We start from the raw sequence: 15,510 nt of genomic DNA on the forward strand, positions 1-15,510 counted from the left end.
TCTACATATTTTTTGTCTCTTCTCAGCCATGGGTTGTTTGGACTTGTTTTTGGGTGGTGTTGTCTACATATTTGTTGTCTCATCTCAGCCATGTGTTGTTTGGACTTGTTTTTGGGTGGTGTTGTTTACATATTTGTTGTCTCACCTCAGCCATGGGTTGTTTGGACTTGTTTTTGGGTGGTGTTGTTTACATATTTGTTGTCTCATCTCAGCCATGTGTTGTTTGGACTTGTTTTTAGGTGGTGTTGTCTACATATTTGTTGTCTCATCTCAGCCATGGGTTGTTTGGACTTGTTTTTGGGTGGTGTTGTTTACATATTTGTTGTCTCACCTCAGCCATGGGTTGTTTGGACTTGTTTTTAGGTGGTGTTGTCTACATATTTGTTGTCTCGCCTCAGCCATGTGTTGTTTGGACTTGTTTTTTGGGTGGTGTTGTCTACATATTTGTTGTCTCACCTCAGCCATGTGTTGTTTGGACTTGTTTTTGGGTGGTGTGGTCTACATATTTGTTGTCTCATCTCAGCCATGTGTTGTTTGGACTTGTTTTTAGGTGGTGTTGTCTACATATTTGTTGTCTCATCTCAGCCATGGGTTGTTTGGACTTGTTTTTGGGTGGTGTTGTTTACATATTTGTTGTCTCACCTCAGCCATGGGTTGTTTGGACTTGTTTTTAGGTGGTGTTGTCTACATATTTGTTGTCTCGCCTCAGCCATGTGTTGTTTGGACTTGTTTTTTGGGTGGTGTTGTCTACATATTTGTTGTCTCACCTCAGCCATGTGTTGTTTGGACTTGTTTTTGGGTGGTGTGGTCTACACATTTGTTGTCTCTTCTCAGCCATGGGTTGTTTTGATAGGGTTGTCAGGTGTTTTCTCTCTCACTATGAACTGTTTGGATGGTGTTCCTGAACTTGTCTTTTTTCTCAGCAATGTCAAGCTTCCTGCAGCACTGCCCTAGCATGGTAACACCTGATCTGGTCAGAAAGCTGCTGGTTCCACTTGAGGCCTGTCTGGCCATGATGACCAGGTAAAGTTCACGCTGTACCTGGCTCAATCTTGACATAATTATTTAACTAAACTCGGACCCATGCACATTTACCTTCAGTGATAAGTAAGCAGATGTTCTAGGCATTGGTACTGCACGTCCTAGCTCTGATTGTTGATTATAGTGGTCCCATGTTCCATGGTTAAATAAAGCCATACTAGGAGCACGTTTCGGATCATGTCACGGTGGCTCCCCCAAGCTCTTACCGCGCTGATTACCTCCATTTAATAAGAGTCAAACACATGAAGGTTTACCTTAGTGATAAGTAATCAGATGTTGGCCAACTAGCTTTTTTTTCTTATGTACATTGTCTCACTGTCTTAACTAATGTTGTTGCTGTTGTTGTTTAGTCTTTCACAGATTATCAAGCAGCATGGTAACCACCTCAAGGCCAGTGTAGCGATGCTCAGACTACGGATGAGCTCAACATTTGCCCTGCTTCCTCCAAAGAGCTATGAAAGTATGTTTGCCTTGAAATCGGTAAAGGCGCATTTGGAGCAGACACCATAATATGTTAAGATCCACATCTTTAAACTGTTACTTCAATGGCGGGAAAATTTATTATACCTAAACTTACAACAGGCGTAGATGGAGAAGGCTTGCAAAAAGGAGGGTACCTGAATTTTTGTCTGCATATCACATGGTTTCAATCACACTAGGATCGCCTAAACGACCGTCAAGGGATAATTTGTGATATTTGTACCGCTCTTTCAAATAGGGGAATACATGCAATTTCAATTATTTTCTTACGGCACGAGAATTTCTTTATTATCTTGTAACCTTTGCCTTCTGTATACTGTATATGTCCAGGTAGCTTCCACAGCCTTCTACGAGAGCTTGTAGCAGAGTTCACGCTAGCAGAAAATCCCTCTCTCACCACCACCTCTCTTTTGAGGACTGTGTGCCATAAGGATGACACCATCTTACTGGGGTCTTGGCTGCAGGAGACCGATCACAAGTCCGTGGAGGAGCAAGTAAGTATGGCATCATCTTACTGGGGTCTTGGCTGCAGGAGACCAATCACAAGTCCGTGGAGGAGCAAGTAAGTATGGCATCATCTTACTGGGGTCTTGGCTGCAGGAGACCAATCACAAGTCCGTGGAGGAGCAAGTTAGTATGGCACCATCTTACTGGGATATTGGCTGCAGGAGACCGATCACAAGTCCGTGAAGGAGCAAGTAAGTATGACACCATCTTACTGGGGTCTTGGCTGCAGAAGACCGATCACAAGTCCGTGGAGAAGCAAGTAAGTATGGCACCATCTTACTGGGGTCTTGGCTGCAGGAGACCGATCACAAGTCCGTGGAGGAGCAAGTAAGTATGGCATCATCTTACTGGGGTTTTGGCTGCAGGAGACCGATCACAAGTCCGTGGAGAAGCAAGTAAGTATGGCATCATCTTACTGGGGTCTTGGCTGCAGGAGACCGATCACAAGTCCGTGGAGGAGCAAGTAAGTATGGCATCATCTTACTGGGGCCTTGGCTGCAGGAGACCGATCACAAGTCCGTGGAGGAGTGAGTGCATAACATTAACAAGCATAACATTCTCTTTCATAGCTTCAGCCGAATAGCGCCTCTGGGTCTGGCGCGCTAGAGCATGACCCCTGTTGTGTATATGAGCGCTGCCCTCAAGGTGAAGACGCCCCTGGCCCATTACCTCTGGGTGTGGCTGTTATCGACTCCTCCATCCGCCTGTTTGGCTTTGTGTTCCCAACTGTAGCGCACAAGCACCGCAGTCAACTCCTCGCACACTTCATCGAGTGCATCAAACAGGCCAAGGCCAACAGGCAGCAAGCTATCCAGACCAACATACTGACGGCATTCCTGTGTGCTCTCAAGTGTCTAGCAGAAGCTAAGGTGGGTCAATGAAAATTATAAAAAGATAATGACATAAAGAATAATGATAATTGGCCTTGTGTCCATAATAACGAGGTGTCCGTAAGGCAAAAATTTGCTGTATCTCTTAAGGGATCGTTCTTCTGTCCGTAATAACAAGTTGTCCTTGATAGCGAGGTTCCGTCAGTCCTGCACCACCACCAAATCCGTGACCCTCGTCTTGCAGGTCGGACTTGGTGGAGATGATGTCCGCACCACAGCCACCAGTCTCGTCATGGCCGCCGTAACCAACACCGATCCCATCGTGCGCTGCGCCGCTGGTGAAGCCTTGGGGCGGATTGCGCAAGTCGTAGGTAACCCAGCCTTCACCACCAGCATAGCTCAGAAGATCTTCGACCAGCTCAAGTCATCACGTGATGCGCTATCCCGCACAGGCTACTCAGTGGCGTTGGGTTGCCTGCATCGTTATGTTGGCGGAATGGGGTCTGGTCACCACCTCAACACTAGCGTCAGCATTCTCCTTGCTCTGTCCCAGGACAGCTCGTCTACAATAGTTCAGGTAAGCAAACGCCCTTACCGATGCCAAAGACAACAACAGCAGGGTCAAGGTACTTTCCTGCTGTGGGGATGGGCAATCCACGTCCCGGCACTGATATATGGATTCATGGTACCTGCCTGCTGTAGGGATGGGCGCTCAACGCCTTAGCACTCATCGCTGATTGTGGTGGTCCTACCTCCTAGGTGTGGGCGCTCCACGCCTTAGCGCTGATCGCTGATTGTGGTGGTCCCATGTTCCGTGGCTACGTAGAGCCAACCTTGGAGCAAGTTGTTGATCTTGTCATGGTGGCTCCCCCTGCCATGACAGAGGTGCATCAGTGTTTGGGGAAGGCTCTCGCTGCCCTGATTACCTCCATCGGCCCTGAGCTACAAGGTGAGGCTTGTATACCCCCACCCTACCCCTGCCATAAACAAGATGCATTGTTTAATTCATACAACGTATCTGGAATTGTCTTGAAGAAAAGGCTAATTTCGAATGGCAATGAGTTTCACATGTTTTATAGTTTTATCGAGTCTTGGCACACTACTATGACAAGTCGCCGTTTTCTTGTAACTTTAAAACGGTCCAAGTGCTCTGACCCCTCTTTTCTAGACACTTCCGAGAAGATCAGTGATCTGCGGTTATCCTGCGTAGTAGCATGCGCAGTGATGCAGAACCACCAGGACTCGCTCGTCCAGGCAGAAGCCATCAATTGTCTTCAGCAGCTGCACGTGTTCGCCCCGAGTCACGTGAACCTCGCGACCGTGGTACGGCGGCTATGTCTAAACCTCTCCAGCCCGCATCTCCTGCTCCGCAGGGCGTCTGTTGGCTGCTTGAGGCAGCTGTCCCAGCGAGAGGCCAAGGATGTGTGCGAGCATGCCATGGCGGCCGGCGAGGAGGGGAGTAATCAGATGTCTAGTTATGGAGTCACTATCGGCGACAAGGGGCTGGAAGGTGAGAATATTTGCCGGCTGCTTCCGGGTCGTCTAAAGGTACTTTACGTACGTTTTCTAAGGTTTATTGTATGTGATAAATGATAATGATGAAATGATCTAATGATCTATCCTGTATACTGTATGATGGATGTCATGAATATCCAAAAGATTTTCCCGTTGTTGTGTTTTGTACGCCAGCTAACACTTCCCACAACTCCACAGGGGCTCTGTTCACTCTATTGGATAACGAGACAGACGTTCGCATGCGCTCTGATATCCAGTACACGCTGACCAGTATGCTGCAGACGCTAGCCCCGACTAACCTGACACACTGGCTCGGCTTGTGCCGTGATGTGCTCGCGGCTGCTAAAGGCAGCAAAGCAAAGGCGCCAGATGCGCAGGGGGCACCCGCCGATAAAGGTCAGTTTCTAAAGATGTGTCACTTACGACGTATTTGTTATACAGTGGTATTACGTCACTTGTGTTGCGTGTTACGTGTGTGACTCAAGTCTGATGTTGCATGACAGGCCAGAATGACAAAGAAGGCCGGAATGAGGATGAGGGGGGCAATAAGGCTTACGTGTGTTACTTGTCACGTTACCAGTATATTGTGTGACTCATATTTTATGTTGCGTGACAGGCCAGGATGACGAAGAAGGCAAAGACGAAGATGACGAGGAGGGAGGCATGACGGTACAAGAGGCCCCCGAGGAGACCCACCCCAAGGTCAGCCCACGCTGGCCCACACGCATCTTCGCCACCGAGAGCATCCGCAAAATCATCGCCGTGTGCGTGTCCGAGAGGGCGCACTTCGACTTGTCTCTGGCACGGGAACTCCGACACGAGACGGGCGAAGGTAAGAGACGACGGGTAAGCGGCACAGGCGAGGATGATGTTGGACAATAATTTATTTATGAATATGAGAATGGTTCTACACATCGAATGTTTATTTTTCCGATGCCTAGTGTTTCATCGTTCTTGTTAATGACGCCTTAGATCTCATGGAAGATCTGACATTTTCCAGATTTTCTGGTGATGCATCTTCAAGAGCTAGTGCGCATGGCATTCATTGCCGCGACCGCACAGAGCGACAAGCTAAAGCTAGAGGGACTGCAGACGCTACAGGTAACGACACGATATGGCACGATGCGATACGATATAATATGATGCAATACGATACGACACGTAAAGCTACAACACATGATACGAAGCGAGAGACGATACGATGCAACGCAAGCAAGACCTACAATTAACGACACGATACGACACGACATGATACAAAGCGATACCACAGACGATACGATACAACGAAAGACTTACATTTAACAAAACGATACAACAACATGTTACGAAATGATAAGAGAGACTAACGATAACACCCCAAACGAAATAAGAACTATCATGCCTTGGATAACTGCAGAAGTATGCCCCATAATCTACATGGCGTTATCGAGTTGAAGCCGCATTGTCACCATTGTCTCCGATGATTTTTAACGGAAAACGCGAAAACTATTTCAAAATATTGAAAGCAGTGTGTATATTGCAAGTTTCTTCGAGGATGTGATTGATAATTTAGAGCGGATGGCATGTTAAATATCTCGGATTCTAATAGATTCTTTTGTCTTTTAACGGCTGAGGTTTCCGTCGGACCTCCGGAAGTGTACTGGTGACAATGCGGCTTTAAACCTGACCCGAACTTGTGCTCCATTTTCAGGATATCGTCCACATGTTTGCAGCCGTGCCAGACCCCGACTATCCTGGTCACGTGATCCTCGAGCAGTTCCAGGCACAGGTCTGTCACGCAATATCACGTCATCATGCTAGAGTAATGTCACGTTTAGGCTAATGTCACACAATGATAATTTCATGCTTGAGTAATGTCACGTTTAGGCTAATCTCACACAAGGGTGATTTCATGCTCATCACTGTTTTCGCAGGTCGGTGCGGCGTTGCGGCCGGCATTCGCTCCCGATGTCCCTTCAGACGTGACGGCAATGGCATGTGAGGTGAATAGAATACCATGAGTGATATCTGCTTGTTGTCAAGCTCTGGTGATAAAAAGACTTTCTCAAAAACTTTTTTTGCCAGGTGTGCAGCGCGTGGATCGCGAGTGGCATTGCACGTGACCTGAATGACGTCAGACGCATCCAGCAGCTCCTCGTCACCAAGCTCTCCAAGTTCAGCACGAGCAAAGAGGCCGCCCTTCAGCTGTACAATGAGGCAGCCACCACCATGGAGAAGCTAGCGGTACTCAAGGCGTGGGCTGAGGTAGGCGGCGTCTCCTTATAACGGGATGGGGGTGGGAGAGGTACTCGCCATATTTCAGGGGGAAAGGGGAGGCAGAGGTCTTGTTTAAGATTATTTCAAAACGAAAATTGACCTTTTTTGTCTTGACCATGTTATTGAGGTTTTCAATATCCGCAATCACTTTCTGACGATTTCCAATCGACGCCTGGCTTTCGTCATTCGAAATCTTCTATTTATTTGCTAGCACTGAAAATGTTTCCAATCACACAACCTCACAGCAAGAAAAAAAAAATAAAAAAAAAAATGATGTAATAACGTTAGTTTTAATGGCGAAGTCCAGAAAGCGGTTTAGCAGCTCGAAATCATTGACAAGAACTTGCATAATATTGTAATCGCATTAAACAAAACCATCGTGTTATAGGTGTACATAGTAGCCATGAAGCAAAAGGACGCCCCACCCGACCCCTCCCCGGAGGATGATGACCAGGCCGAGCCCCCTGGGTGCCTCCTTCAGCTGGTGGAGCCTGAGCTCAAGTCCCTCAGCCGTTACTGGCTTGGAGCATTGAAGGACCACGCCCTTCTCACCCTCCCTCCTGAGTACGGGCCCCAGCTTCCCCCTCAAGGCGGCTTGTTCTACAGGTAGACAACTTTCCTTGTTGGGTATTTAGAGCGATTTGTTGACAGGATCAATTTTGCTGTTTTTCCTTGTTTGATTTGATTTTTTTTTTGGCTGAAAAGTAGTTGCTATCGTCTTGGTTGTATGCGTATCTTCAAGGGCATTTCTCCATTAGACTGATGCCTGAGTATCATGATCTTGTGTTTATGAATTTTTATGATTATTTGGCATGTGCGTACTTCTCACAGCCAGTAAGGCCTGTCGAGGCCTTTCGAGGACTGTATAGTGTTATTTAGCATAATGCATGTGTTATTGTATTGTTATTATATTATATCATATCATATCATATCGTATCATATCATATATCATATCATATATCATATCATATATCATATCATATCATATCATATCATATCATATCATATCATATCATATCATATTATATTATATTGTGTTATTTTAGTCCCGACGCCATGGACCATGCCAAGCCCCACTACCGTAACTGCTGGCCATCCCTTGTACACGCGACGGCACTGTGGCTCAACGCGTGTGGCTTCGCTATGACCCTACATGACCCCCCACAGGACACGTCCGGTAAGTACCCATGCATCACTGATATCACCCCTTACACGACTCCCCTCTCCCCACGGGACACGTCTGGTGTGTACCCACCCATCCCTGATCCTCCCTGACCCCCCCCCCCCCCCCACGGGACACGTCTGCTAGGAACCCAGCCCTGCTACTCCCTACATGGGACACGTTTGGTAGTTACCCACCCTTGATACACCCTACACCCTACACCTGTCTGTTAATTAAGTACCTTTCCCATCCGCCACCGCGCTAAGGCACGTCTTGTAGGTTCTTTATATTTGACGCTCTTCAAATCGAGTGGACTCGTCTAGTTGACCTGTACAGGACCCGAAATGATCCCAGGACCCGAAACGATCCCCAAAAGTTATCCAACTGATCCCGGGACCCGAAACGATCCCCAAGAGTCCCCGAAATGAACCCAAAGGAATTACAGTAATGGACAACTAAAGGAATGTGTAAGGATTGGCTTTCAGTTTTAAAAACATATGTAACATTTAGCTTTGTTTGTGTTATTAAAAGGGAATTTACATGAACTAAAACTATAGTATTAAGATTTTAATATACGACTGCTGGGGAATACAGTGGTTGAGTCAGAAATTGGGGTCAACTAACAATTCTTTGTGATAGTAATTTAAAGAACCCGGCGTGAATAAATCATTTTTACATAACAAGCCATAAAAGAAAGTCTTTACAGATAGGACATTCTGCTTTTTATAGGAAGCGAAATGTTTTAAAGTTATTTTTTGGCATGTTTGTTTTCGGTGAATGAAAGACCTATCATATCATGAGATCATGCCGGTGTGTACGCACGACTACATGAGGAAGTTCAAAACTCACATAATATTGCTTTCAACAAAAGCCACATCCTCATTTTGCATCGGTAGTAGAAGGGTTGTTCGAGTGTATTACTCAGTGTGCTTTTGTTATTACATCTTCTCGTCCAAACCGGCTTCCTAAAATGTGCCGGTAAATATTCGCTCGTGTGAACAAGGATTTCGTGGTGAAATACATGTTTAGGTTGTCGAATGAATATTAATTTTTAGGGGTGATGTTTACCGGAAATGAGATTTATAGTGCCAGAGTCATGTGTCGGAACCGCAAAATGTTTAGAGTGTGATGGAAGGTCAAAAGTTTTAATGATCTGAGCAAAGCTGTGCTATGTTTATACATGCTGTATTTCTTTCGGTAGCAATTAAAAGTTGTGTATTTGTTTTAGACTCTGTTTATGGGTTTAACGCCGGGCAATGTAATAAATAGAAGTATTGTGTTGAAATTTAATATTTTTAAGTCACATTGTTTAGAAATCGAGTCGCTGTTAACCCTTAATTATGCTTCAAGAATTGCAAGTATTTCTTCTGCTTTCCCTTTGTCCATTACCGCAATTCCTTGGGGTTGATTTCGGGGACTCCTCGGTATCGTTTCGGGTCCGAGGATCAGTTGGGGTACTTTTGGGGATCATTTCGGGTCCTGGGATCGTTTCGGGTCCTGGGATCATTTCGGGTCCTGTACAGACCCGTCTATTTGGAAGAGGTAAGAGGTCTGTTTATCACCACCAGCCCACATCGAAACCTGCTAAAGAGTCTCTGACGGCCGCCATTTTGTTATCAAGTATGAAAAAGCATCCATTTCCATCGGCTGATTTGGGAGATTCTTTGCGATATTTTCAAATGAAATTGGTAAATAAAGACTTCTGATTTTAGAAAGTTATTTTGAAAGACCTTCAAATAATTTGTCTTTCAAACTTGAATTAAAACATAACAAGGGCGTGGCTGGCCAGCTGACTAGGGGTCTAATCTGTTCATTTCCATAAGATCTCTCATTGGGTGGTGCCATGGTTACCACGGCGAAGACGGCGTCCGAGATCAACGCAGACCACCTTCACCTCCTGATAGGCATCTGTATGGAATCCCTGTGCTCGCCGCGCGCGGCCCAGTCCAACTCGACCGTGTCTTCGTGTCTACACGCTTTCTACAGTCTTCTGGACGCCCCACAACAACGCGGGCTCATCGCCAATGAACCGGTAAGATTATGTGAACCCTCTGCTTGCGTGACGGAATTAAACATCCACTTTTGACTTCTTCACATTCTTGCAGACATTGGGACATGTTAAGCGTTTTCTAGCCCATACTACCTCTAAATTTGACATATTTTTCAATTTTTCTTGGCGATCTCACGTCACTTAGATCATTTGATATATTTCCGCATATCTCGATATTGCGTGACTCCGTGTTGCGTTATAGATGCTGTCGGTGGAAATGCTAAACGTGCTTCATAGGCTGATCCTGACACGTGACTCCCACGAGATCCAGCAATGCATCATGGATGTCGTGCGACAGATCGTCAAGGCAACCCACGACGCACAACTCACCCAACGAGAAGCAAATAGGTGGGTGGAATCTACCTTTTTATCCAAGCTTTTCTTTCTAGATGAACCAGGGGCTGGGTGTGGAGTACTAGGCTAGCATGGATAATATCAAGAAGATTGGTCTGGTGACGTCACTTCCGTCTCCTTAAACCCCTTTCGCGCTCCGCCAATCAGAAGCCGCCATTTTTACCTCCTCATTTACAACCAATCAGAAGCCAGAATATTTTCATTTCCGCATCCTTTGCCTCCTATATATATACCCTTGTTACTACTAGGGATGGATAGGTTGTCGATCCATATGTGACTCTGATTTTCTGTCTGTCCATATGTTCGTCTGTCTGTCCATATGTTCTTCTGTCTAGCCATATGTTCGTCTGTCCATATGTTCGTCTGTCTGTCCACATGTTCGTCTGTCTGTCCACATGTTCGTCTGTCTGTCCACATGTTCGCCTGTCTGTCCGCATGTTCGTCTGTCTGTCCGCATGTTCGTCTGTCTGTCCGCATGTTCGTCTGTCTGTCCGCATGTTCGTCTGTCTGTCCGCATGTTCGTCTGTGTGTCCATAAGTTCGTCTGTCTCATGTTCGTCCGTCTGTCCGCATGTTCGTCCGTCTGTCCGCATGTTCGTCCGTCTGTCCGCATGTTCGTCCGTCTGTCCGCATGTTCGTCCGTCTGTCCGCATGTTCGTCCGTCTGTCCGCATGTTCGTCCGTCTGTCCGCATGTTCGTCCGTCTGTCCGCATGTTCGTCCGTCTGTCCGCATGTTCGTCCGTCTGTCCGCATGTTCGTCCGTCTGTCCGCATGTTCGTCCGTCTGTCCGCATGTTCGTCCGTCTGTCCGCATGTTCGTCCGTCTGTCCGCATGTTCGTCCGTCTGTCCGCATGTTCGTCCGTCTGTCCGCATGTTCGTCCGTCTGTCCGCATGTTCGTCCGTCTGTCCGCATGTTCGTCCGTCTGTCCGCATGTTCGTCCGTCTGTCCGCATGTTCGTCCGTCTGTCCGCATGTTCGTCCGTCTGTCCGCATGTTCGTCCGTCTGTCCGCATGTTCGTCCGTCTGTCCGCATGTTCGTCCGTCTGTCCGCATGTTCGTCCGTCTGTCCGCATGTTCGTCCGTCTGTCCGCATGTTCGTCCGTCTGTCCGCATGTTCGTCTTTCTGTCCGCATGTTCGTCTTTCTGTCCGCATGTTCGTCTGTCTGTCCACATGTTCGTCTTTCTGTCCACATGTTCGTCTGTCTGTCTACATGTTCGTCTGTCTGTCCACATGTTCGTCTGTCTGTCCACATGTTCGTCTGTCTGTCCACATGTTCGTCTGTCTGTCCACATGTTCGTCTTTCTGTCTACATGTTCGTCTGTCTGTCCACATGTTCGTCTGTCTGTCCACATGTTCGTCTGTCTGTCCACATGTTCGTCTTTCTGTCCACATGTTCGTCTTTCTGTCCACATGTTCGTCTGTCTGTCTACATGTTCGTCTGTCTGTCTACATGTTCGTCTGTCTGTCTACATGTTCGTCTGTCTGTCCACATGTTCGTCTGTCTGTCTACATGTTCGTCTGTCTGTCCATATGTTCGTCTGTCTGTCCACATGTTCGTCTGTCTGTCCACATGTTCGTCTGTCTGTCCACATGTTCGTCTGTCTGTCCACATGTTCGTCTGTCTGTCCACATGTTCGTCTGTCTGTCCACATGTTCGTCTGTCTGTCCACATGTTCGTCTGTCTGTCCACATGTTCGTCTGTCTGTCCACATGTTCGTCTGTATGTATTTCTGAGAGGGACGCCCTAAGAAGTATTGTTGATCCTACCTACCAGTGCCCGTTATTTTACCTTGTATAAAATACTTGTGAATGTATCGATTATCCTGCTGTATCGTACAGTGGTAACGCGTACAGGTAAACAGACAAACATGTGTATGTATTGTTTATCCTGCTGTATCGTACAGTGGTAACGCGTACAGGTAAACAGATAAACATGTGTATGTATTGTTTATCCGATCCTGTTCTGTCTTACAGTGGTTCAGGAGAGAGGACGATTGTCGGCGAGTCTGATCTTAGCCCTGGCAAGTCCGTGGTGTATGGAGTCATGGAGATCTGCATGTGCGTACTCAACAGGCTTCTACCCTGTGTGGTTCCTCCCTCGCCATCCGCCAAGCAACACTCAACAAACGTAGTCTTCGCAGGACTCAAAGGTAGGGGGAGGGTAGATTGAGTTAAACCTAATACTCAGCAGTCTTAGTCTTCGCAGGACACAATGGTAGGGTAGGGGTGGATTTTAAAGGGAGTTTGAATAACACTCAACCAACCTATGCTGCATTCACATAAAAACCGTGTTTAGTTAATTAAACTGCCTGATAACTAGCCAAGTTTCTTGTGTTGAATTCTTACTAGCTAAATGATCACTTAGTAACATGTACAGCACAGTCTATTCAGTTTTGTTCTTGGTTCTGTCCATTCTTGGGAGATTTAAACTAGTTTAATAAAACCACCTTTAAACTGGTTTAAGTGCTGGTGTGAATTCGGTATTAGTAGTCGCAGGACTTAAAGGTAGGGGGAGGGGTGGATTTGAGAAGGAAGTGTAAATCACACTTAAAGGGGTGAAAGATAAACCCATTTCAAGGGGGGGGTAAGGGGTTGGGAGGAGTGGCTCAACCTTTGTTTTAACCTTTGTTTTAGGTGAGAAGTAGTATTTCCTTCCGTATTTTATTTTTCAAACAACGAAAACTCTGTTTCTTACCGCATTATTATAATTCGAACATTTTAATACATAACATTTAAATATTTATATATTGTTTTTATTGTTTTATTAATTTTATTTCTCGCTTTGGTTATTCCCTGTCTTTTTCACGATTATAGAAGGTGTAAGTGCGTTGTTTCATCTCGCGCCAAAATCATAGCACGCACAGAATTGTGTTTTTTCGCCACCTGTCCTAATTTAGCGGTTATGTCTAGGTCAGGGCCTATAATTTCACATTGTTGACATATTCTTATTTTAATTGAAAGATTATGGCTTCTAAGTTTAAAGACCTATTTAGTTAAACATCTCTCAGAGAGGTATACATATGCATGTGTAATTTTCAGCCCTGAGAATAATAAGTGCATATCGGTCGCCGTCTTGACTGTCTCGGGGTTATATTGTTTTTTTACCTTGTGTTTGTTTGATTTCAATCGTTAACATTTTTTATATAGTTGGGTTTATATCTATATATAAAAGAAGACAAAAAGTCGGCTAATTCTTATGGCCTTCACGCCTTAAGGCTATTCTAAAGAATGAATAAATGATGATATTTTTCATATGTATATCGTGACTCATATCCAACCCATTCTAATTACTGAAATCCTAACTGATTATATTCTCAATTGGCGTTATCCTTGCTTCTGTTATCTTACTTGGGATTTTAAATCTATGATTATTTTCTTCCTAGTTTCCTAATTTGGTTTACTTGCGTGCTGATAATATATAAAGGAAAAAGTACTAAAACTTCTTTTTGTGTCTTGATCTTGTCCCTTCATAGAAGAACCTACATTGTTTTTCAATAATACATGCATGTTCCCTGTGTGAGGAGAAGCTAGATTTTATCGTTTGAATAGTCGGCAAGATGGCGCTGATTCTCCTTGTATGTGTTTCCACTACCTTTTCGCATTTCTTCCTCCAAATCGCCCATACAATCATGTGATTTACGGATGTGATTGACGGCTATTTCACCCCAGTATATAAAATGTGTTTTAGTTTAATTTTCACGTTCTAAACCGTAATCAGCTCTTATTCGATCCCACTGCGCTAATAAAACTTGCTCTTTGCGAGGATCTCCCCGGGAGAGGAAATTCCGCTGTGAGATTCACTGTGAATTAAGGTGCTGAATGTTAAGTACAACAAAAGTTCATTAAGCCTAAGCACCAAGCTTTCCCAATGCACCAACGCTTTTGATAATTTTCTATTGTTGGTGAATTCGCGAGCGCGCGAAGCTATTTCGCCCGACACATTTGTCAACGGAATTATAGACTCTCTCCACGGGTGTTACTCCGTATTTTTTAACTTTTTAATCTTGAGAACAAAAACAACTGCTGACAAACGCGCAGATTAGAAGGCAAATTCTTGTGTGCTTTCTGCTTTCAGGAAATCATCCAAGCTTTACCGAATCCGACTTTTTTCAATTGCTGTAACCCTCTTTTCCCGAAATGTAAATATACGATGGTGATTACACCCGGGGCTTTCGACCCTATTTACTTTGCATGCTATTGAAATAAGTGTGGACTCTGCTTAAATTTGATTCACTCAATTAGTATTCAGTCTTTCGAGTGATTCAGGCAGTGGGTTGTTCTGCCGTGAGGGAGGCTCGCCCAATGGAACAGAGCGTCATATTGGCCTTGTGCGTCTCACAGGGAAAAATCCCGCGTCTCTATTACCAGTAATGGATTGTGATTTCATTGGGAAGTGTTTGCTGTGATTCGCTATTGGAGAGTGTCCGTGCTATGAATATAATCATGAGAAAAATCCTCTGCGCTCTGCATTATTGATACAAGTCGTGTTTCGTTCAGAGTGTTATGCGGTAACTGAACTGATTTTCTGCTCTACAAACTTTTCGGCGATACTTCCTCTCGTCGTCGCCACCTTATCTCGAATTTTTCTCCGAGGTTGGCCATCAGGTTGTGGTGAAGATAGCAATTGCAAATCAGTATGGATTGCGAGGATCTTCTTTGATTATATCACGGGTGAATATACCGCCAAGTGATTCCAAATATCGCATTGTTCCACTGATTGTGAATTTGCTCAGATCTCTGAGAAGCGTTTTATTTAATTACGCCGCCGGCGAGTGTTAGCCGTGTGAGCGCTATGCCAGACGCATGGGTGACGCTCCTTGCCATATTGGTGTGCATACTGGAGTTCGTATGCGAGAAACTAGTCGAGTGTTATTGCCTCACAGACTCCCAGTGCCTCACGGCACGCGCCTTGTGTTGTAACGGCTACTGCGTTAGCCGCTCCACATGTAAAGGCTTTTGTCAGAATAGCTGGGACTGTCCGTCTGGTCAGTATTGTGAGATTTCTACCAATATGTGCATGGCCGGCTGCCAGCGCTCTAGTGACTGTGCTGCAGGGTTCTCCTGTATATCGGGCTCGTGCGAGAAGAGATGGCGCAGCAGAGTGAACCACAAGAAGGAAGTCCCCGTTGAGCCCTTCTCTAACATCGAGGAGTCCAGCTCGGTCTTAGGGCTTCTCATCGCAGGTATCGTGGCCGTGATATTTTTCGCTTGGATCTGCTGCCAGTGTTTTCGGTTCAAGCATCGGCGGCACGAGTCAAACCATCGCATGATGGACCGCGATGACTACCGTTACTCCAACAGTAACGACATCCCAT

At 45.6% G+C, this 15,510-nt stretch overlaps 1 protein-coding gene across 1 annotated transcript in view; it reads left to right on the plus strand.

The window, feature by feature from the left end:
* Positions 1–15,510, plus strand: part of LOC116616643 (HEAT repeat-containing protein 5B) — a 28,711-nt gene that overhangs the window by 6,009 nt on the left and 7,192 nt on the right. Inside the window, exons 10-27 of the mRNA XM_048729739.1 lie at positions 924–1,023; positions 1,392–1,501; positions 1,852–2,015; positions 2,598–2,897; positions 3,103–3,435; positions 3,618–3,807; positions 4,027–4,368; positions 4,572–4,769; positions 4,990–5,205; positions 5,374–5,474; positions 6,064–6,141; positions 6,287–6,355; positions 6,438–6,617; positions 7,018–7,235; positions 7,676–7,806; positions 9,615–9,823; positions 10,044–10,189; positions 12,170–12,345. Of these exons, the coding sequence (XP_048585696.1) occupies positions 924–1,023; positions 1,392–1,501; positions 1,852–2,015; positions 2,598–2,897; positions 3,103–3,435; positions 3,618–3,807; positions 4,027–4,368; positions 4,572–4,769; positions 4,990–5,205; positions 5,374–5,474; positions 6,064–6,141; positions 6,287–6,355; positions 6,438–6,617; positions 7,018–7,235; positions 7,676–7,806; positions 9,615–9,823; positions 10,044–10,189; positions 12,170–12,345 (3,261 nt within the window). The remainder of the gene's footprint in view (positions 1–923; positions 1,024–1,391; positions 1,502–1,851; positions 2,016–2,597; positions 2,898–3,102; positions 3,436–3,617; positions 3,808–4,026; positions 4,369–4,571; positions 4,770–4,989; positions 5,206–5,373; positions 5,475–6,063; positions 6,142–6,286; positions 6,356–6,437; positions 6,618–7,017; positions 7,236–7,675; positions 7,807–9,614; positions 9,824–10,043; positions 10,190–12,169; positions 12,346–15,510) is intronic.

The sequence above is a fragment of the Nematostella vectensis genome, chromosome 7 (genome assembly GCF_932526225.1).
Source record: "Nematostella vectensis chromosome 7, jaNemVect1.1, whole genome shotgun sequence".
NCBI lineage: Eukaryota > Metazoa > Cnidaria > Anthozoa > Actiniaria > Edwardsiidae > Nematostella > Nematostella vectensis.